Source organism: Apus apus, chromosome 12 (assembly GCF_020740795.1).
Source record: "Apus apus isolate bApuApu2 chromosome 12, bApuApu2.pri.cur, whole genome shotgun sequence".
Taxonomy (NCBI): Eukaryota; Metazoa; Chordata; class Aves; order Apodiformes; family Apodidae; genus Apus; species Apus apus.
The window spans coordinates 1,895,201-1,918,725 of record NC_067293.1 but is presented as its reverse complement, the minus strand read 5'-3'; the positions used below and the strand labels follow the sequence as shown (position 1 = coordinate 1,918,725).

The 23,525-nt window shown below is 44.2% G+C and overlaps 1 protein-coding gene across 1 annotated transcript; it reads left to right on the top strand.

Annotated features, from left to right (window-relative positions):
• Positions 1 to 1,591: 1,591 nt before the first annotated feature.
• RLIM (ring finger protein, LIM domain interacting) lies at positions 1,592 to 19,811 on the top strand. The gene is made up of 4 exons (XM_051630152.1): positions 1,592 to 1,795; positions 11,508 to 11,696; positions 12,549 to 12,632; positions 13,475 to 19,811. The coding sequence occupies exons 2-4, from the start codon at positions 11,528 to 11,530 to the stop codon at positions 15,007 to 15,009; spliced, it is 1,788 nt and encodes a 595-aa protein (XP_051486112.1). The 5' UTR covers positions 1,592 to 1,795; positions 11,508 to 11,527; the 3' UTR covers positions 15,010 to 19,811.
• The last annotated feature ends 3,714 nt before the right edge of the window (positions 19,812 to 23,525 follow it).

Genomic DNA, 23,525 nt, shown 5'->3' with positions numbered 1-23,525 from the left:
TTATGATGGATTAGGTATCAGCCCTCTGTCACTCCCACTATGTGCTGTATTAAGTGTCATTGGTCCTCCTGCAGCTGGAATAAATTCTGTACTTCATCTTCTGGTTAATCCAACAGAAATACAGTTGGGAAACTACATGTGCTCCAGATGAAGCCAGGACTGCTCCAGCTCTCCATTACTCATGATTTTGATATGACCTTCAGTTCAGTAAGTTTCTAACCTACTTCCTTTTCTGCTCCCAGGCTGCAGTAAAACTGATGAGCAACGTGCCCTGTACCTGACCCCTCCATTCTCTCTAGCACGGACACTGTAGCTGCCTTTAAATTCTCAAGTCTGAAGGGGGAAATGTAAACCATGGATATTGAAAAACACTTTGTTTACATTAAAAGTTGGGCTTGTACCTTTCTACCCATTTATGGTTCAACAAACTTTCTATGAAACCCACCCTTATACTTGACAGGATCTCACTGCTTTTACAATAAACTGCCCAAAACAGGAACAAAGGTGTCTTGTGGGCTGCCTGAAACCCCATAGGTCCTCAGAAATATGGTTTTTCTCAATGTTCAGGAGCTTGGTTCAACATGAATGTAACTTTCTGGGAAGTTACCTCGGTTTTACTTTTCCCTGAAGTCCTTCTCAAGAGGGAATGTTCAGGCAGTACAGTGGGATCTTCCCAAATTCCGAGAGAATCCCTTCTGTTCTCTACAGGAGACAAGTCTGCACAGCCTGAACCTTTTCCCTCTCCTTAAACTAGCACTGATCCTCAGCACAGCACAAGCCCCCTTGGGTTCAAAACTGAAATAGGCTTTTTTCTTTCCTGGTCCTCTCCTATTTCTTTTCATTCGCAGTTTTTTTTTCCTGCTATGTCTTATCGACTCCTGGTTTGCAGTTCCCTGCCAGCATGCCAGGAGGGAGGCAGGCTGGCCCTGGAGGCATCACAGCTGCAATTTACTGTGTCAATGAGGGGGGAAGAACTGCAGAAAAATGTCACCTCCAAACAGAACTGACAGAACATGGGAAGCCTAGTGTTCAGTTAGTTAAGATTCGTATTGGAAACCAGGAGTATTTTGGCTTCTGCACTGTGTGACAGTTGTCTTTAATATACACCAGGTTAGGCCGCAGGCAAAACCCACCTTGAGGAGAGGGAAAACGCTGCTACAGTTAAGAGCGATGAAAGTGAATGTTCAGGCACTAGTCGTCCCTAACAATTTCCACAGAACCACCGGCCCTTGGAAACGCCGGCCGTCGCCAGCCGCGAGCGCGGGCAGCTGCGCCCTGAGGCGACACGAAATGGCCCCCGCCCTGGCAGGCCCGGCCCTGTGGGGACACGGGCCCTATCACTGCTGTGTCACAACGGCCGCACAGAAGGGGAATGGCCAAGCCCCGGGCCCTGCCCGGCGCACAGGAGGCGGCGGGGCGGCCATGGCGGAGCGGGGCGGCCATGACACCCGCCCGGCCCCGGCCTCTGCCCCTCTTCAAAATGGCGCCCGCGGCGCGCTGGGGCCGCTCTATCCCCGCGGTCCTCCACGCTCCCCTCCCCAGCCCGGAGGGGGCGACGGCGCCTGCGCAGAGGGGCGCGCGCGCCTTAACTTCCGCTTCTCGGCGGCCGCTTCCGGGCCCCCCGTTCCTTGGTAACAATGGAGCAGAAAATGGCCGCCTGAGCGGGGAGGGAGGCGGCGCTGCGGCTGTTTGGGGACAGACGGAGCGGGGCGATCCAGGGCCGAGCCCGCGGAGCAGCGGGGAGAGCAGCGGACCGAGAGCTGGGGCAGGCGGCGGCAGACGGCGGCGCCGGGCGGTGAGTATCGAGGCCGGAGGCGGACTCTCAAAATGGCCCGGAGAAGGGAGAGGCCCTGGCCCAGGGGAGGCGGCGTTGGCTGCTGCCCCCGCCCGAAGCCGGGGGCGGCCGGGGGCCGCGGGCTCCCTCAGCCCCTTCTCTGGGCTCCCGCCGTGCGGCCTGCGGGATCCCGGGCAGGGCAGGGCGGCTCCCGGCTCGGCCGGGGCTCGGGAGGCCGAAACCGCCCCGCGGCAGAGGCGGAGCGGGGCTGCCGTGATGGAGCTGGGGGCGGTGATGGCGGCCTCGCGCCGCGGGGCCCGGGGCTCTGCCTGGCTACACGGGCCTTTTCTCCCCCGGATGGTCCGGGCTTTGTCAGCCCGGGGGCTTTTCCCCTTGCTCCGGGACGTGTGGCAGGGCCTCTCGGCGAAGCGGGTTGAACCTCTTCCTCCGTTTGGAGCTGGAGGAGGGTTTGCGCTCCCCCCTTGGGGAGGGTGTTGGGCCCCGTATCTTTTAGGTATCCAGTTGGGCTGGAGGAGGAATCGAAACTAGCCCCTTTTTGGAAAGGTGCACTTGGGCGTGAGTTACAACACTACGTGGGGCCTTGCCATGCTCTTTAGTGCCTTCAGGACCGTGTTTTCAGTCTGAGTTGAGAGAAGAAAGCCTGTTGTGGAGACAGGGAAGAGGAACTCTTCATTTCTCACTGTGGCTGTTGTAAGAGTCTCGATCAGCTTGAGCCCTGTTAAAACCTGGGGTGTTTGCTATTCCTGTCCTGTTGGTTTTTCTCCAGTTAATCACGTCATCTTTGCTCTGTCACCTTAGTTTCCTGTGCAAGTTTTTCCTTCCCTCTTTAATATTGTTTGTTGACGTTTAAGGTTTCTGTTTGCTGGATTTCAAAGCCATTATCACGACCAGCTAGATGTATATATTACTTTATCTTCGTGTGCTTTAATGGAGGAGCAACATCAGTTTGTGTGCAGTAGTGTATATAGAATGTAGTTACTACGATTTGTCGTGTCTTGATTTTAATGTGTAGTAAAGGTTTCATAGTAAAAATACAAATTTATTTTTTTTAATAATAGTTCCATTTGTTTCACCATTTTTCAGAAACATGGAGTCTTTTTATAAAGAGGAGCTTGTAAACAAGAATTCAGACTCAGTTGTACCCAGTAGTACCATCACACCTCTGATTTATTTTCCCTGTCAGTATTGGCAGTACTGGTTAATTTCAAGTTGTAAATCGATGTCAAAATGCTAAAGAAGCTCTGACACCAATTTGTCTCTGAATTTTAATTGCAGTGACTTGTCAAGTCTTTTTAAAAATTAAACAGTTGGCTGCTTCTGGTGCAGTTAATTGTCTTAATTGAGAGTAAGATCCTTAGTTTTGTTGTCGTGGTCAACTAGCACTTAGAATTACTCTGTTCTCTCTACAGGTTTGCCATTTTGGAATTAAATGATTTATAGTTTGGAATTATGTCTTGCCTGCTTCTGACAAGGGGGAGTAATATAAAAATTAAGGGCTTCTTGTTACGTTACACCAGTAAAGCATAACAACTGCAGTGTTCTCTTCCTCAGCAGTTCTGACCACATCAGTGTTTGTCACTGAAATAGCCACACCAGCATTTTTCAAGCATGTAGTGGTTGTCATCTGTATCATGTTTATGTATTCCTTATTATTGAATGTAGACATGCCAAGGTGTACTGGAAAACAGTGTCACAAGTGTCTGGTCTCCACTATGTGTCTTTTTTTTTTTTGGTACTGGTATTTTTAGGGGAATGGATAGTGTGATCCCTAAATGGAAATGCTTTTAAATTGCCTATATATGAATATACCTGCCTGGCTTGTTGGGTTTTTTTCTTCCTCTTCCCTATGGGTATGTATCAAAACAAATTTCTTGATCTTGTCACCTGAGCCTAAAGATTCCATCAAAGTCCAGTTTAATAGAGCTTAACATGTTACTAGGCATGGTTTTGTTTTTTTTTTTTGTAGATAACTCGGTTTCCATGCATTAAATCTGATTGACATTATTGGGTATTTATCCAAGCTTTTGTGACTTAGTCTTGAAGAAAGCTTGTCAGCTGCTGAGCTTGCAAAAATTAATCTTGAAGGCATAAAACCAAATGGGAACATCTCTGTCCTCAAGATAGTTTATTGATGGTCTTGTGCATCTCAAAACCAGTATTTCTAAGCAGTGTGAAAAGGTGGGGTCAGGAGCCTTGTCTGGTGAGTAGAGGTGGCCAGAGGCATCACAGAGACTCTGATTTGCTGCAATTAAGATAATGAGAAATAAACAGCCTATGTCTCCTTCATACTGTTCAGATTTATATTAATGAGGCACTTGATAGTAACTTTTTGCTGACGTGCAGTGTTGAAGCTCAGCTTTTCACTCAGGGAGGTCTGCAGTGTTGTGCAGGCTCTTAAATCATCTCATGATAATTGAAAACGTAGGAAAAGTCATCACACGTTTTCTCTTAATTCACACATAAAAACACTTTGCTTAGAGGACTCTCAATTTCAATATGCAAGATGTGTGTGTGCAGTGTTGTTAAAATGCTTGAGCTTGCCTGCCTTAGTGTATCATCAGAAGTGGAACTGTAGTCTTGCATATCCATTGCTAGTCAAATTTTACTCTTTATTTTCCACATCTGTCTTTGTGAGGCACAGAACTCCATGTGTCTGCATTCCTGGGTGGGTTGTGGTTGTAGCTGTGGTCATTGTTGTGTTGCCTTTCACTTCCAGCAGCAGTTTTGCAGAGACAGAGATTTGGTAGTAGGTTTAGAGATGGTTTTTATTTTGTAATTGAAATACAGTGAGTGATGGTTGGCTTGGTGCCTTCACTAACCAGTATTTCTGCTTCAGAGAGCAGAAGACTGTGTGGTGGTCATCATGTAGGTTTGTGGGTGCAGCTTGGATGTCAGTCCTGCTGTACTGCTGTCCTTCAGTGCCAACACTGGTTACTTGCATGCAGCATTATTCTTCCTTTGAGCTTCAGAGCAGGCCTTCTGCTTCCTGACAGAGGGAAGCTCACTTCTGGGGGAAAAAAACCCATCATTTTGTGAGACTCCAGTGCTGGGAACTTGCTACACCTTGTTTACACTGAGTTTTCTCTTCCATGGTACCATGTGAATGGGTGGGCAAGAGGCAGTACTACCTGCATTTGATTTTCAACTTGTGTGTGAAAAAGTGTTGGTTTAGTAAATGCAGATGATAAAATGTGAAGCCCTGGGTTTTGACAGCTCTTACAGCATTTTGTTTTCAGAACTCTGTCTTTGTTCCGCATGCTTTCAGGGGTCTGGAGTTGCCAAGCTCTGCTCATAAGTAGGAAAGATAACATTGGAAAACTGTAAGTTTTTTTGTTTTTTAACTGGAGCTTCTTGAGCTGGGTGTGTATACAGGGAGACTGCTGCTCTACTGTGGCTGCTGGAGGCTGCTGGGATTCTGTGCCTTGACTTCTTCATTTCTTCCTGACTTTTCAGGAGTTGATAGTACATTGAAGAGTGTTTCTCTCCTTCATCTCAAACAGTTGGTTTTGTTGAAATGTTTTCCTTTTTTAAAAAAAAAAATTCTGTGGGATTTTCTGCAAAAGTTTTCATCTGCTTTCTGTTGTTTAAAATGTATGTTCAGAACGACTCCGTGTTTTAGGGCCTTTGCTCTGACACATACTGGGGCAGTGAAATAGCTGAATCAATGTTTAACACTCCTTGTTCTGTTGGCATTTACGTCTTACAGCAGTTTACACTTCATGGAAGACAGAATTCTCTTCCAGCTTACCAGAAGCTGTATGTGTTTCATGATGGGTTTTTTTGGGGCAAAGAGGACATAGAGAGCTCCTGAGCGTTTAAAATTTGTGCTAAGTTTAGTAGAAATCTAATAAGACCATAAATGTATTGTTCATCAGAGTGCCAGTTGGATGCAAGAATAGCAGGGGAAAAGGAAAAAAGAGTGTGTCCAGAATTCATAATTGCCACTTTGAAAATGAGAAGTGTTTTACTTGTCACCATTTTGAAGATGCAGATGAGTGAGTTGTACCTGTGCTACCAAAGCCTTTGGTGTGATCACAAAGGAGACTTGTGCACTTGCACAATAAGAAAAACAACCACAAACTTGACCTAGTGATGCTCCGTGTCTAATGCAGATCGCCCAGCTGGCTCCTTGCACTGTCCTGTGGCATCTCTGCCCTTTCATGGTAGGATTCACTGACAGTTCATGCATCTGCTTTTGAGCTTGCACATTTGAATGCTGAAATATTTATGTTGAAAATGTAGTTTCTGTTAAGTCTCTCTTCTAGTTTTGAGCATGGAGAACTTGGCTATTGCCTGACATGGAAACTATTTTTCAACTTTTAATTCTTCTAGGAAAATCTAGCACTTGGGAGGCGGGGTGGGTCAGATGAGCACTGAGCATGAAGTTGGTTCTGTTTGTGCTTGAAGAACCCGGGGTGACAGAACTGTCTGTTCTCCCTGCTGTTCCCGTGTCATTTGAGAAGGAATTGGAGAGACTGCTGGCTGGGCTGGTCCTGCTCGACGGGATGGGGTGTTAGAGCTGCTGAAGTCAGAGTTCATGGAAAGCTCTTTGAACTGACAGCTGTGTTGAGCTGCTGCTGTCGAGCTCAAATGGCTTTGAGGTGTGTTCAGTGAAAGCAGGGGTGGAAAAAACAGTTAATCTCTTAACAACCCAAACCAGAAAATAAGTATTTCTGGCTTCCACTACTGAGTCACTTCTTTTAGTCAAAGGGTTTGATAATTTCTGCAGACTGGAAGTAAGCAAGGTGCTCTACCGGTTGAAGTACCTAATTAAGATGAGGTTATGAATCATAAATGAGAAATTAGCCTTCTGCTGAGCACATCTCTGAAACACTTATTCATATTGCCATCATCTTTTTTGTTTATACAAAGGTATTAATTATGTTGCTGGGACGTGAGGTGATTCAGGAAATGTTCCTAACACACCGGGCACTTCAGAGCCTCATGTAATGTTGAAATACCAGTAACACCCAGATGGGGGGGATTTTAGTGGAAATATTTGTTGCACAGCTAGCTCATGAACACCTGAACTCTTCCTGCAGTTTAACTAATCCAGTGCTTTTCTCCTGTTGTTATTGGAGGCTTGCCCCATAAATCTAATGAAGATTATAACTTTAAGTTGTTGCTTTTTCTTTTAACCCTGCAAATGAGTGATTTCTGAGTTTGTCAGACCTTCTGAGTTCTACCTAGTTTGTTTAATGAGAGTTCTAATGATTTTGTTGTGGGTTTACTTGGCTTTTTGATTTAAAAGATTAGGAATGCAGGCTAAAGTAATGTCTTGATATTCAGTACAGATAACTAATGTCAGGAGATTCTGCACATTTTTGAAGGAGGAAGAGTTAGTGCTGTATCACTGTGCCTCACAGTCCACTAGTGTTCTTTCTGGGTAGAATTCTGTAGTCCTTAAGTGCTGAGCAGTATGGAGACACAGGGCTACCAGTGCAGGTAAATGGACAACACAAGTACTTTATCAGTGCTTGCTGTCTCACTAGATTGTTTTCAAGGAGTAATAAATTTCTGAGTGATTTAATTTACACACCACTTGGCATAAGGGGAGATGTAACATGTTTCTGTACTGTAGGAATGGTAACTTCACATTATTGAAGGAATATCTAGTATTCTTAAATTACTCTTGTCCAAAAGAGCTTAATATTATTTCCTCTTGAATAAAAGTCTGTAACAAGCAATACCTTTTGTGGGCTTCGTGGCTGTGGTTCTGCAGTCAAGCAGCAGTGGAGAGGCAGCTGATCATTAGTGCTCTGAAATCTCTGAGACTGTTGAAGCATAACTGCAGGGAAGATACTTTGCTGACTTGGGGAAGGATGAGAACACCAATTAAGAATTCACTGTAGTTCATGTGTGTGGATATTCAGCTGCTGAAGAATATTTCCTTTTATTATTTATTTTGTTTTAAGAAGAAGATAATTCTAGCTGTGGTGCTGTTTGTGCAACCTTTAGGTGGTTCTCCCCTCTCTTTTCCCATAGAGATTCTTATTGCTGGACATCTCAGTTGAAGTTGGCACTCATCATCAAATCTGAACTTCCTGCTCATAGACGTGACCTTCCCCACCCTTTGTCAACTCAGTGCTGACAAAGGAGGACACTAAAGAAGGAAATTCTGAGTCCTTTAGCTTGGACAAGAACAAAGTTTTACTTTGAGTTAAGTTAACCACTGGAAGAAAGAGAAAGAGAGTTGAAGCTACCTGCTTATTAGATAATCAAATGTTGGTTGTTTTGTTGTAAGTTAATAGTACACCTATTGGTTTTCCTTCAGCAGGATTCCCTGTCTTACTGCAGTCAGCTTCCTTCAGCTGGTCTTAATTTGCTGCGGTTATGAGGCGAGGGCAGAAAATCCTGACTGAGGTACAGGTTTCCAAGTTATTTCTGTGACACTCTGCCCCGCTGAAATAGCAGCGAGGTGAGGTTGTAACTGCCACAGTGGAAATCCTGTTGTCCATCAGATGGGACCTATGGAGTCCTGCTGAGGCAGGAGCAGTCTAAATGTTCCAGTAAGTTCCATCTGGCAACGTCATGCTCTGCAGCTGTGTGGGTGGTGAAGCTTAAAATGGACAATGTGGACAGGGAAGAGACTGAAAGTAACAGAAGCCTTGGGGTAGAAATGCTGTTTTCCATCTACTGGTTAGAGCATCAGAGCTCAAGTGGGAAGAGTTTTTGCTGTCAACATTAAGGTAGGGAGAATGTGTTTGGTGTGAATGTGCATGTTTCTGTGCCACCTCTATTTCCATCCTCTATTGATTCATGGCATTTCCAGGGCATTGAAGCTAAACTGCCTGAAATTGGGGAACAGAGGCCGCTGTAATGTGATACAGTAGCTTGCAATAGGCAAATTGTGCTTGTTATTAGTGGTAACAGTCCTAATGTACGTTAAATTCTTAATTCAAGATCCCACCTCAGGGGCTCTTTTAGGAATAGCACCTTTTCATTCTTGACCAGTAGCTGGTTTTGTGGTTTAGCAGGGAAGGTGCAAGACGGTGGAGCAGAAAAGAGGAACAGACCTGGAAATAAGACTGACTTTGACTTATTCTGAGCATTTCCTAAAGGGTCACCTATCAAAGTGTACAGCAGTCTGTTGGTGAAGAAGAGTTTGGGTTTTTTTCCCCCGACTTCACTTGTTTTGACTTTTCCTTTTTCCCTGGAATGTTGCCCCTTCATCTTCTGAAATGGAAGGAGCAAATGTCTTTGAATCAAATAGGCATTATGCAGCTAAGGTGCCTGCAAGCACTGGAATTTGCATTTAAAAGGAAATTTCAAAGCATAAGCAGTAAACAAATGTCCTGCTTTGTATGCATAGAGCATTTTTCTTTTTTAAAAGCTGTTGTAGAATTAGTGTAATGCCTAAAAATATTTTAATGTGTTCAAGTCAGTAAATAGCAAGGGGGCATTCAGTTTGGGGAAGAGATTTTACAAAACTTTTATGCTGCTCCTGCCCATTAGTATCTTATTACATTCCCTTATTTTCCTAATGGTCTTATCAACTTGGTTACATTGTTGTCCTTAAAAAGGGAATGTCAGGTAGCTTTGATGTGTATCCCAGGGAACTAACACATCTTTCAAGGTTTTATTTGGGATTCAAGTCTCTGGTTCTACTCGAGGCTTTATGCAGATGTTTCTTTTAAAAGCAGTTGTGTGTATTTCTGGTACCTTCTCTAGAGTGAAAAGTCTTTAAGTGAAGTTACTTGGAGTCATCATTCTGCCGAAGAAACCTTGTAAAAAGCTGTTTGAGTTCTAGGTGAAGTGTCTTCTCGTTTGAACTCTCTGTCCAAGGTTTGAAGGGCACACAGATTTCACAGCTGAGCCTGGTGTGAGATGAACATACCTGCTGGAACTGTTGCACAACTGCCCCTGTGAATGGCTTCATTTAGCTGTGTGTGGGACAGCACATCACGTGCATGTCTGCAGACGGGGCCAGGCAGTCTTCAGATTGCACCAGAAACCTCAGAATGCAGTAGAAGCTGATAGGCTTCCATTTTAAGGGCTGGTAACCCTAGTGATTGCTGCTAGTCCTGATAAAAAGGTGAAAATCATGTCTGATTTCTTCAGTAAAATGGCAGAAATTCACAGCACCAAATAATACCAGTGGCCTTGCATACAGTGTTACTGAGTGGCAACAAGTCAGTTGTCCCTTTATATATATATATATGACTTAAAAACAAGTTCACATGTGTCAGAATTCAAGACAAAGAGGGTTAGAGTAGCTATTTTGTAGTCAGTACGCCTGCAAAAATGGAGTGTCCTGTGGAATTTTCTGCTGTTACACACTGAGGTTGTCAGTGCACTTGAATTTTCACAACAGCAGCTGAAACAACCTGCCCTTGCAGGTGATGCAGTGCTGCTCTTTACTGGAGAAGCACTAATGTAAACTGTGGGCAGTCTTGACTTGACAGCTGTGCTGACAATCCGAAAAAAGATGCTTTTTGCACTAGACAGATGTCTAAGTGTTGGAAATTTTCCAGTGAGAAGCAGAAAAGCTTTTTTTCTTCCAGTATTTTCATGTCACATGAAGTATAGTTTAAATGAAAGGAATGTTTTCTGATGGAGGATGTTATTGCAGAGCTTTTTAGCATGCAGAAGATTAGGTTGCTAATCACCTCTCTGAGTAACCAGATTCTACCAGTTGTACAGGAAAATTCTTGATGTTGTGAATAGCAAGGCATAGTGATTAAGGAAACTAGTTATTTTAACTTTATTTGATATATTTGCATGGCACAACTAGTGCCAGAATGTCTCCTGTATTTGCATGTATGTTGTTATAATATTTATCAAATATAGATGTGGCATTCGTTGATTTTATTTTTTGAGGGAAAGAGACATTGTCAAGGATCTCATCTAAATGAAAAGCAATGAGGAGAAGATAATATTAAAAAAATATGCAGTCTAGCAGACAGATCTTTGTAGCAGAAGCTATACTTGGTATTGTACACTGTGGAGTTTTGTTCTGGAAGTTTTAGGTAACGTAAGTAATTCTTTAAATGCAGAAGCTTCCAAGCAAGCCCTTCTCATGACGTAAAACTATAATGTTGATTTTACAAAACCTTTTCCTTTTTTGAGTAAACAAATTGCCTTTTTTGTTTTTTTTTTTTGTATATTTGGGGTTTTGTTGTTGTTGTTTGTTTGGGGGTTTGTGCACACACTGTTTCATAGCATCTTCTGTGGTTGAGTTCTTCATGACTCCTTCATTCTGTGAAAATTCCCTTGGATGGTGAAGAGAGTATTTCTTGTAGCAGGCAGGAAGAAGCAATAAACAGAATTCCATGCTTTTTTAGAGTCAGAGAACACGACCAGGGATGGTTCATGCCTTGTACTGCACTGTGAGGTGTGCTTTTGGAGGCATGTGCAGTATTAGGAATATTTTATGCTAAAAAGCAGATAGTCATGGACACCAGGTCAGCTCTGTGAATGTGAAGATGGACAGAGGCTTACAGCTGATGATACTCCACGTGTTCATACTTGCTGCTTTTATTGGGTTTTTTATAACGATGGGCATAGATTTTGTTTGTACTTCAATGCCTTGAGAACAATCCCATTGTTGATCCCTGTGGTTACCCATCTCATCTGAACTGAAGCTTCATTAGCAAACACCCCACCCCCAAATTTAAGCATAATGATGAAGAACATAGCACAGATTAAACGTGCCTAAATTTCATGCCATATTTCAATACACTGGATGAAGGGTTTGTTTTCTCCTTTTCAGGTACTCTTCCACTCATCAAGATGGAAAGCTCAGACTCTAGTGACAAAGGAAACATTGATCAATCAGAAGCACAACGTCAGAGTCAGCTAGATAGGTTAGATCGAGAGGAAGCTTTCTACCAGTTTGTAAACAACTTGAGTGAAGAGGACTACAGGCTTATGAGAGATAACAATTTGCTAGGAACACCAGGTGGGTAATGCCTGTGTATGTGCATTGTCCTAAAATAGCTTGTTGGCGATTTGCATAATTTTCTCTTCCCTTGAAACTGTTCCACCAGTTCAGTTGGTGTGCTGCAGTTGTATTGCATGGTAGGAGGCAGCTCCTTGCTGATTTGTGCATAGTCAAATTGGAGCCATCCTCTGGCTAGAGGGGGGGTAGAGTAAGATAATGCGGTTTAATCAGATACAAAAGTCTAGTGTTTACACAGATTGGCAGCAACAGCCAGTTCCTGAGTTGACCCAGTTCCTGTTATGGACCCTTATTCATTTTTTATCAAAAAAAGTAATCTCCCTTAAGCATCTGTGTGAAAATTCAGTGCTGGTGAGGTTAAGAGTTTGTAACTAGGTTAAGCAGCCTGGTGCAAGGTTCTGCATGGGCATTTTAATGTCAGTTTTCAATTGACTTAAATGGTCTCTTTATAGGATGATACCTAATTCAAACCAATTCTAATTTAAAACATGACTTCAACTAATTTAAACCTTTTTCATGCTTGTAAAAGTGTTATCTTAAATATTTTACCCTGGGCAGCCATTTAATTGGCATAGGATGACAAAAATTGCTGTTAAGTTGTAGAGGTTACAGAACCAGAAAGTACATCTGTCTTGAGTAGGTTGGAACTGTTGGATCTTTCAGCTTCAGCAAAGTGCTAAAGTGTCTGAGCTTCCCCTTAGCAACCTGTGTGGCAGTCTCATTATGGCAGGATTTAATTAAGAAAAAAAAAAAAGACAAGCAGTGGCTTGTACCTTCTTTAGAAGTTTTTTATTATGCTTGCCATACGTATGATTTGGAAATATTTTTGGAAAATTTTGCTTATTTTCTAAGGTGAAATTACTGAAGAAGAGTTGCTGAGAAGGCTACACCAAGTTAAAGAAGGTCCACCACAGCAAAACAATGATGAGAATAGAGGTATATACAGTATTTGTGAAAACTCTTAACTTTAGCACCCCGTACGGACCTTAACTTGAGTGCAGGAGTGGAACGAGTTAAGCCTAGGCAGGTGCAAGGTGAGCTTTGTTTCAAAACTAAATGAACTTTATCTCTGATATCTGCTGCAGAGGTCAGTTTGGGACAGATTTCACTCATAAGGCATCTGTTACTTGTATCGAGATGAAGTTTAATTTAGGTTTCTCCCCTCCGCCCCCCTCTTAATTTTTTAATTAAGATTGCCTTCTTATCTGCTCCCCTCTGGGGTGCTTTTTGGCCGTTCCTCCATTTTTTATTCACTGTTCTTCCCTTCCAAAGATGCTGTATTGCTTTCATTATCATCCTTCTGTAGAGCCTGGTGGAGGACACTTGGAGCCTGCCACTGAGGCTCATTCTTTAGTGAGATAGATTTACTACAAAGCCATTCTTCAAGGGAGGGGTCAGGACAAACTTAGCTCTCTATTTAGCACTTGATAGATCACTTAATTGTTTGGAAAGGAAAACACAGAATATTGATGTGTTACAGCACCTGAAATGTGACTTCTCATTTACTTAGGATAAGCAATCTGTGTTATTTTGATGACTTGTTTGCTGTGTGATGGCTGCAGCCTGTCTGTACACATTAAAAAAATGTCCACTCCTGCTCCCTTAAAAGAACTACAGTAGATAGGGTTGTCATGCTACATGTGAAACACAGTAGCACTTAGTAGGATTAAGCACTTCTAAATTGTCACTTGTTGAAGTAAGCAATTATATTCTTGGAAAAGATGACTCCAAAATTAGTTCGGTACTCTAATGTTGGTAGTTCCCTGTCTTCTCCGCAGGTGCAGAGTCTGCAGAAGATGTTTCAAATGGAGATTCTATAATAGACTGGCTTAATTCAGTCCGACAAACTGGGAATACGACACGAAGTGGGCAACGAGGAAACCAGTCTTGGAGAGCAGTGAGCCGGACTAACCCAAATAGTGGTGACTTCAGATTCAGTTTGGAAATAAATGTCAACCGTAACAATGGGAACACAAATCCAGAAACTGAGAACGAGCCACCTGTAGAACCTTCCAGCGGGGAGGATTTGGAACACAGCCAAAGTGACTCTGAAATTCCAAGGTCTGAATCGCCATCCATAAGGCAGCCTGGGTCAGAAAGGAGCACTTCGGAGGAGCTAACAACTGAGGAAGCTTCCCCTCCTAGAGGGCAGAGGAGAGCGAGGAGCAGGAGTCCAGAACAGCGGAGGACGCGGGCTAGGACTGATAGAAGTAGGTCACCTATTAATCCAGTGAGCGAGGCTCCTCGCAGGTCTCATCACAATACATCATCTCAAACACTTGACCACTCCTCGGTGAACGAAGCTGAGGGAAGCTCTAGAACTAGGCAGCACGTGACTTTAAGGCAGCACGCCGTGGGGACTGAGGCACCAAGCGAGAACGTGGTTCTGTTTTCAACCCCGGAAACAAGACCTGTTCCTCAAGCAGCAGGTTCTTCAGAAACCAACAGCACCAGTGAGTCTGCACCTCCTGGGCAGAGGCCTCCTACCATAGTCCTTGATCTTCAGGTGAGAAGAGTTCGTCCAGGAGAGTACCGGCAGAGGGACAGCATAGCCAACAGAACTCGGTCCAGGTCTCAGACCCCCAACAACACCGTCACTTATGAGAGCGAGCGGGGAGGGTTCAGGCGCACGTTTTCACGCTCAGAGCGGGCTGGAGTGAGAACTTATGTCAGCACCATTAGGATTCCCATCCGTAGGATCTTGAACACAGGCTTGAGTGAGACCACATCAGTTGCTATTCAGACAATGCTCAGGCAGATAATGACAGGCTTTGGAGAGCTGAGTTACTTCATGTATAGTGATAGTGATGCAGATCCTAGTGGCCCAACTCCGAATCAGAACGTGGATGCTGCTGAGCCCCAGAATGGAGGTGGTGGTACTTCAAACAATGAAGGTACAGATGTTAGCTCAGGGGAGGTGTATGAAGGTGTTAATGAAGGTGGTTCGACATCTGGTGCCAGACGGGAAGGTCGGAATACGAGGGGATCGGTCACGTTTGAAGAAAGCGGTTCTCTACCATTCCTTAGCCTAGCACAGTTTTTCCTACTAAACGAAGATGACGATGACCAACCAAGAGGACTCACCAAAGAACAAATTGACAACCTAGCCATGAGGAATTTTGGTGAGAGCGATGCTCTGAAAACCTGTAGTGTGTGTATTACAGAGTACACGGAAGGCAACAAGCTCCGTAAATTGCCTTGTTCCCACGAGTATCACGTCCACTGCATCGACCGCTGGTTATCAGAAAATTCCACTTGTCCCATTTGTCGCAGAGCAGTCTTAGCTTCTGGTAACAGGGAGAGTGTTGTCTAAATGAGATCTGAATTTATGGCCAAGCAGCTGGTGTGATAGTGATGGGCAAAGAAGTCACTTCCTTTATGGCCACTTTTTGAGTGGTACCTCAATGTATAGTAATGACTCGGAGTGAATCTTCCCTCATGAAAGCATTTTCTCTGAATTCAAGCTTTTAAAATTGGAACGTTTCTTTAATTAGGGTTTTCAAGATTGAGTCAGTTTGGGTGTTAAATTTCACTTGTCCAAAGACATCTACCCACTTCAAATTATTAATTTTTTTTGGTGAAGATTATTAAGTTCTTAACCCCACACAGACCCTGCCATCCCAGTCCAATAAACATTTTGTCCTCAAGATTGTGCTTACGAGGAGTTCTCTGAGAAGTCATCCCAGCTAAATGTTTGTGAGTCACAGGAATTTTTGCAAGAGATCCAGCTCTCTGAAAAAACTATACGAACTTAATTGCACACTTGAACATACTTTTAATTTTCGTCCTGGGTTAATATTGGATGTGTTGGTGTAAATAACACTAATGTTAGCCCTTTCCCCATCACTATGGCACGCTGTAGGATGAGCTGTTAGCTTAATTGGGATATTTATCTTGTTGTGGAAATATAAAAATTGCCTATGCTTGTTTAAATAAATAAAAAAAACCCCAACAATCTGTTTTAAAATTGTAAAGCTTTTTTGTAGAAGCTCAGTACTTTTCCAATGCACTGTTGTACTAACGCATTAAGAATTAAAATTGTACCATGCTTAGAAATCAAGGAGGCTTTTCATACAAAACCCACCACATGGAGAGCAAAGTAAAGACAAGAGAGCTGCTTTTGTAACTGTGTACCTGTCAAGAGCAGTGCATATCTGTACTATTTATGTGAACAGCTACTGTAATATAAAAACAGTTGAATTAGACATCTTAATTGCATTAAAAAAATGGATATGAAATGTTCTAATTGCTGTGTTTTGGCTCAGTAATGCTACTAAAAAAGATGATTAAAAATTAGAAGGGGTTCTAAGTGGCTGGTTGTTTCTCAGTATGGTTCCTAATATCTGATAATACAAACCAGTAGGTACCAGTTCATTCAGTGAGGTTTATGCCTAATTTTTCTCTTTTACTTTCAATTTTGAGGCTACTCTGTGTAACTCTTCAGCAGACAAGGGTTGACAGGTTATTTTCTTCCCCACCAGCTTCAGCTGTATGAGTAACCTCTGAATCTGTTGAGTGAAGATGTTGATACCAGTCTTGGTAGCCTGGCACTCAAGTGCCACAGAAAAATAACTATTAACTGGAAAACAGTATTAGTGTGAGGTGAAATTTGAGTATTATAATCTATTATGGGAGTACACTTAAATGTGTAACCAATTCTAAGGATAACATTTTAAAACCCCAATAAACTCCTTATGCTCCTGTTGGACAGATTAAAATCAATTGAACTGACTTTTAAAATCATGTGTGGCAGATGGAGAATTGGAGAATGTACCTCAGCCCTTGTCAGTGTCAGGGGAAAACATCCTTCACCCTCGGTGACCTGTTCTTTGTTTTATGCTCTAATGATTGTTATTTTTTCTAGTTCACATGTGCAACAGGGAAAGCAATATTTATTTCAACTCTAGGGCAGTAGTTGGGAAGGGATATGAACTGCTCTTGCTGGCTCTGTGGGAAACGTTTGTTCCTCAGATGACAAAACCAAAGCTGACCTGTCTTTTTCCTAATTAAACCAGATTTTTTGTGTTTTATAGTGGTGGTTGCATAAACTATAGTCTCAGCTCTAAGCCATTTTAATGTCTCAGCAGTTAGTTAAGGATTCCACGATGTCCTGAAATCCCAGGTTTTTCCTATGTGTGTGTTCTGTGGTGTTTGGTTCAGTGGGAAACCCTGAGGGGCTCTTGAGCTTGCTTTCCTCCCAGAGGGACACACCATCGTGGCAGAGGGGACACATGTGTTCTCTTTGAACAGAAGAATGAATAAGCTCATGGTTTTGACTTTTCCCTCAGCCGTGCATCGCTGTAGATCTGCAGTTACCTGTTAAGTTCAGGTGCTGGACTCTATGCCAAAATTTCCTCAGCAAAATAACACTTCTGAATTTCTTCCAGGAGCATGCACATAGCAGATACATGCTACCAGCTGCTGTTTCCAGTAGCGTTACTGACTTACTGGGGTGTAGAATTTGAAGGAAAACCCAAACCTCTCTGTGAATACCATGTTAGATATCAGAAGTCTGATGTACATCTCTGAGGACCACAAAGAAAGGAGCCCACTAGTGCTAATGTGTGAAGCCCGGCTGTGATAACATGTGCTTCAACATCACTTTCTTTTTAATGCTCTGAGTTTCCAGTAACTCTTCAGGTTCATAGAATCAACTTTACAGTTTTGTTATAGCTTAATAGCAGCATGCCTTAACATTTTATCTTTCTGTAACAATAGCAACTAATAAACTGTTGGCAGTTTCTCAAATGGTACCAAGAACAAATAATTTTACCTCAGTTCAGGAGACCTTGAATGTTCTCAGTGATTTGTACACCTTTTCCAAGGCTGAGCTGGAGGTGCTGGAGGTTTGTTGCCTGACATCTGGAGAAGCTGGCAGAAATTAAATTGCTGATACAGCAAAGGCCTCTTTCTGTAGCTGAGTCATCTGTCAGCCTCTGGTAATTCAATTTCTATTCTTTTGAAGTTAGATTGGAGTCGGGGAAAGCCAATATTAACACTTTGGTTGCTAACAAAGTATGAAGGACTCTTAACAAGGTTGACAATTAGCCTCATGTGCATAACCACAACAGGTTATGAATGGTTTTGGTGTTGAGCATTTGTACTTCTTGCTGCCCTTAGTTTATACTTTCTGGGTGTTACAGGGGGGAGTTCAGCTGCTGAACTCGGCTGTCTTGCCATGGAAGGGGTTAAAATGGCCGGTTTTGTCCTTGTCAGGGGTCTAATGGTTCAGAAATGGGCAGTTTGAAGGTGCAGAGCCGGCCTCGGTGCATCTGCTGCCTGGGTCACAGTGCCACCGTGTGGGAGCCTCTCCCAGCCTTCCTGCAGCGCCAGGAGAAGGGCATGGAGCAGCGTGCTTGCTTTTGCAGTAGAGGCCGTTGCTTTATTTTCCTTTTGAAGGAGGTTCCCTGTTAGTGCCTCAGCAGTTAGCAGTGGTGGTTTCTGCCAAACTGCAAACCACCCAAACTCCTGCTGGGAGTAGCTGTTGTGTGAGCTGAGTTCCCTTCTGACGGGACAGACCTGGATCTCCAGGACCTCCACACACAGCAAGGAGAGCAGTCACAAGGCCAAATCCTGCAACACCCCCCCAGTATTTTTTATTTATGAGTGTGCTTGATGGTTTATTGCAGGTTGTGAACTGATACAGATTTGTCAGGCCTTACTTTTTCTTTTTTTTTTTTTTTTTTTTATTGGGGCTTAATCTCTTAAAAGAGTGTGCCTGGAGTCTGTTAGATTTCCCTTTCACGTGCACTTTTTTATTTCTTTGAGCAAGCTGGGCTTTTTGCAGAGAACTTGTAGGCAGTTAATTGATTTGTTTCAAAAATGATTTGATTAGTGTAGGTACTGCATGCATAGAAATGGCTCATTAGAAGTTTAAAGAGGCTTTGTGCTGATGTGCAGGCACAGCAGTAGCACTGACATGATACGGACCCGTTTGGAAGGAGCCATAATTGTCCATTGTGTCAACTTGCAAACGAATGGATTTCCCACCAGAGTTGGCACAATGGGCCGCAGTAACTGTCAGTCTGGTTTCCTGTCACTCGTCTGGATTATGCAAATGCAGAGAGGCCAGAGAACTGTCTCTCTGGTGTATCTGCAGCCCGTGTTTATCTTGAATGGTTGCCTACACAAAGAGGAGGTTCCCAGTGGTCTCATAATAATGAAGGTCTGACGTGAAGATGAGACAAGAAATATAGTGAGGGCTGAGCGGTGGCTTTTGCTCCCAGCAGAGCGACGAGGGTGGTGTTGAAATCTCCCAACGTGCTCCTCACCATCACAGGGCAGTACAAAGCTTCCTCCTTCCCTGTACCTTGGGATCCATGTTGTTAACGTGTCCGTTTGTGTCGCTGCCCGACGCCTCCCGCTTCCCCACCGCTCCTGGCGCGGGGCTGGAGGCAGGGCCTGTAAGCAGAGGTACAGCCATCCTTCCCAAAATGTCTGCCTGCTCCTCTGCCTTCTCCCAGGAGGAGGTGCTCTGGATGAGGGTTGGCTTGAAGCCACCTTAAGGGAATTTAGAACAAATTCAGGAATATTTCCAGCCCTCCAGTACACTGGGCTTTTTGTTTGCTTATCCTTGACTGGGGAGGGAGGAAGGAGGGGGGGAGAAACAGAAGCAACGGTGACTTACCCAAAGTACCTATGAGGTGTCTTGTGTTAAAAAAGAAGTTTGCATCTGTTCTACCAGGGCTTCCCAACCTCTTCTTGATGCTCTTCTTCCTTCTTCTGGGGAAACATACCATCAAGTTTGGTTTGGTTATTTTTTCTAGTTTGGTTCCCTTAAGCTAAAATACCTGAGGTCCCTTCCTGAATTTCACTGTCTGCTAGTAAGGCCATGGCTTGGGAAGCCCTGAATTCAACCGAGAATGTAACAGTTTTCTTTTGGTTTGGGGGTTTGGTTTTTGTTTGTTTTGTTTTGGGTTGGTTTTGGTTTTGTTTATTTTTGTACAGTGCTTTACATCTGTTTATACTGGACTTGTTTAATACAAAATGGTACTCTGAGGTCATGGGACAACAGTTTGACCAGATTTGATAGCTACCAATTAGGAGGAGTTTGTTCCCTATGTAAGATGTCATAATGCAAATTTAAATAGACTCAATAAAATGCATTAAGTGTTCCTTTTGTGCTTGATCATCACTCCTTGGCTTTATTCTTCTTATGGTGGGTTTGTGCTGAAGTAAATTATGGTGGATGTGATAGGAATTTATTCCCTCCATACATCTTTCCCCTTGAAGCTGAGCAGAAAGGAGGGAGCCAGAGTGAAATAGAGTTAACTTCTCAGAAGAATGTATTGCTCCTTAGCGCATAAAAATAAAGCAATAAATCTCATGATGTCCCAGACTTCTGTAAATCTGGATAGCGTGGGATACCAAAGCAATGTCTAAAAGTAGTTTTTTGAGGAGTAGCTGTAACTTTTTTGGGTGCCTATCAGCACCAAGGCCCGGCTGTCAGGGCTGAGGCTCCCCAGAAATGCACTTTGCAGCAGCTTTCAGGAGGAGCTCTCACATATGGCTAAAAGCTTCATCCTAAAATTAGTAGCTGCTCTACGTGCAAATGCTTACTTGAGTGGGAAGGAAATTTTTTAGGGTGTGGGAAGCTGTCTTTATTATCCACTTCCCTCACCTCAAGTCCACTCCTCAGGTAGGAAGCGGCAGGAGCCACTCCCTGAGAGGGGTGGGATGACCTCCAAAAACAAGGAGGGGTAGGAAGGTGATCTAGAGCTTGAAAACATGTCATGGCTGGTGCCTCGGGTGGCACCAGCAGTGTCACAGCTGGGCTGGTGCTTGGCAGCACTGCAAAGGATCCTCTTGTCTGATGAGGAGGAGAGTCTTGAGCTTCTCCAGGGTCACAGCAAATCGGGATTCTCCTCCAGTTTCACTCTTGGTGGGGAGAGCACTTGGACAATGGTGGGGTTTTTTCCCTGTTTTGTCTTGTTCTGGAAGGTGAGAGAGGTGAGACATTGGTCCAGGTTGCCCAGAGAAGCTGTGGCTGCCCCATCCCTGGCAGTGTTGAAGGGCAGGTTGGATGGGGCTCTGAGCAACCTGGTCTAGTGGGAGGTGTCCCTGCCTATGCAGGGGGTTGGAAAGAGACGATCCTCGAGGTCACTTCTAGCCCAAACCAGTCTGGGATTCTGTTACCTGAAATAGTCTTTAACATAGGTGACTCTTTCAGTGACCTGATCCATGAAGTGGTTCCCATGCTTTCTGTACCAGGAGCTCCGTGCCAGGGCACCAGCTCCATCCCCCATCTCCCTGGAGGAAGTCCTTCAGCTTGAGTAGCCCTGCATTCCTTAAAAACTGCTTAAAGAACCCAAACCAACCCTGGAGCATGTCTGTGGCTGATTTCATCCCTATGTTTATTTTCTTTAATATATTCAAGGTCTTTGTTCTGACCTGTAAAACTTTATATAACCTCGTTGCTCTCTCTGGGTGCTTAAACCCTGTAACCTTTTGTCTTGTCCTACTCTTCCCTCAGGGTATATTTCTGTGGCAGATCCAGACCTTCTAAGGGTGTATGTTTGGCTGCTTTGTGGTCCTGCTGCTGGATGGGAGGAGAAAGGTTGTGTTTGGTGAACCTGTCCATCCCAGAGCTGCAGGGTGCAGGAATAACCACGCATTTAGGAGCTTCTGACCTTCAAACGGGGGGATCAAGTGTTTGGGAATAGAGAGGCAGGAGAAAAGCAAAGGCTTCTGCTCACTCGCCCTTCCCAGCTGTTCCAAGTGCCATTGAACCTGTTTCAGGACTTTTAATATAATGAATCTAAACTCAGCTCTGTTGGGGCTGCCTAAAACCTGACAATGAAGTTCTATAGGGACAAACTAAACCTACTTTTTAGTCTTAAACTGGAGGGGCATTGTCTGGGACGCTAATGAGATGCTGGTGCTGCATGCTCCAACTGTTCCCCTGAATAAATCCCCTGTTAAGCCGAGCATGTGAAAATCCAGACGTCAAGTCCCCTCAACAATGATTACTTCATAAAACAGGAGTCAACCCATATTTCCTGAGGGTTTCTTGAGTTTTGCCACCCTACACCAGCAGGTTCCAGGGTTTCGAGGGAAAAGCTTTTCCTTGCTGATAGCGCCGTGGGATTTGGGCGGCGGGAGCGGAACGGGGGCTGCGGCGGAATTGTGTGTTCTATTTTAACCTATAGCATATATAAAAACAGAATACAGAATATAAAGTGATATATAAAATATGTAATTGTATATTTTATATAGCATAATCAGCATGGAGATAATATTTTTTCCCACCACTGATTTCATGTCTCAGGATGAATTTGCAGATTTCTCGAGGCTGAAAAAGTCTGAGGGGGTTTTGGGTTGTGTTTTTTTTTGCTCTGGAGCAGAAGCTTTGCCTGGTCTGATGGGTCCTGCTTGAAGTGCCATGAAGCAGAAAGTGCCTGGTTTGTTTTCTTGGCTTTAACACCCACTCTAGTCTTTCCTTTTCCTTGCCAGCCCAGGGCAAGGCAGCACCAGGAAGGTGAAAAGCAGGAAAATACACAGTGGAAGAAGCAGTTTAATTGCTGTAGGTGCTTCTGGCTTCTAAATAAATGAAATAAGTAATTTCCAAGTTTATTTAGGATTTGGGTTTTGCTGTTGGCACCTTCAGGTGATCTTGCTTTAATTTGTAAAGATGGATCTAAATAAAATGAAATATTTGTGTGAGGGGGAGTGCCCCGAAAGCTGGTGGCTGGTGTGTGGGCAGTGCTGCTTGTCCATCATCCCTGCTCGTGTGGTGGGGGCAGGAGGGAAGGGGAGAGAGTGGGAAATGATGGGGAGGGGTGAAGTGCACAGGAGGGAAAGGGCAGGAGGAGGTTACTGAAAATGAAGGAAAAATAAAGAAGGGTAAAAAAATAAAGCTTTTGAACTTGGCTTGTCTGAGTGGGAAAAAAAACCCATCAACACAGGTGGGAGAAGAAGATGAGTGGGAGCAAAACCAGGAGGATCCTGGGGGTGTGAGGACACAGCAGGTCCAGAAGCAGAGCCCTGGGGAGCAGGGTTGGGGCCCTTTGGGGGCTGAGCTGGGGGGTGTCAGGTGTTGCTGGGATGTGGTGTCGGCCACGTAGGCCGGGGCTGGCGGGGCCCCAACAACGCTGCAGATGAGACGCCAACAGATTTATAACCATAAAAATCCCGATCTGGGGCGGAAGAGGCGCGTGCCAGAACAATAGCTGGGGGGGGGGGAGGGGGTGTCACAGCTGCAGAGGGGCTGGTGACCCGATAACAAATTTAAAAAAAAAGACAACAACAAAAGCACACCCCGAAGCTCAGCCAGGATGAAGCGTGTGCGAGCAAACGGGTCCAAACACAACCAGCTCTTCTTGCAGCCCAGTGTGTTCCTCCCTTCCTGCACTTGGGGAAGGGGTGGGCTCAGGCCACCCCAACATCAAGAGGTTGCTGCATCTTCAGCATCACCTTTGGCTCCCCATGGCCTATTTGCTCCCCCCCATCCACACACAGACCTCCTTGCTCTCTTTCCCACCTCTCCTCCCTCCCCCTTGCCCCTTCTTTCCTTCCCCCACCCACCCCTTGCACATTTTGCTTTAGATCTAAGCATATATATGTGTGTGTGTGTGTGTGTGTATATATCTGAACATGAACATGATCATGAAAATATATGAACAAATAGTTCATTTCTCCCCCACCCCCGCTTTGTCGTGCTCTCAGTATTAAGCATTTTCCCATATGATAGTCTAAAAAAAAAAAAAGAAAATAAAAAGCCCTCTAAAGCCCATCCCAAATGAGAGCACATCCTGAGCTCACCCCATCCATTGCTCTCCTGTCCCCTTTGGTGATGCTCCCCAGTACAGCAGGATGGGTGCTGGGCACCCC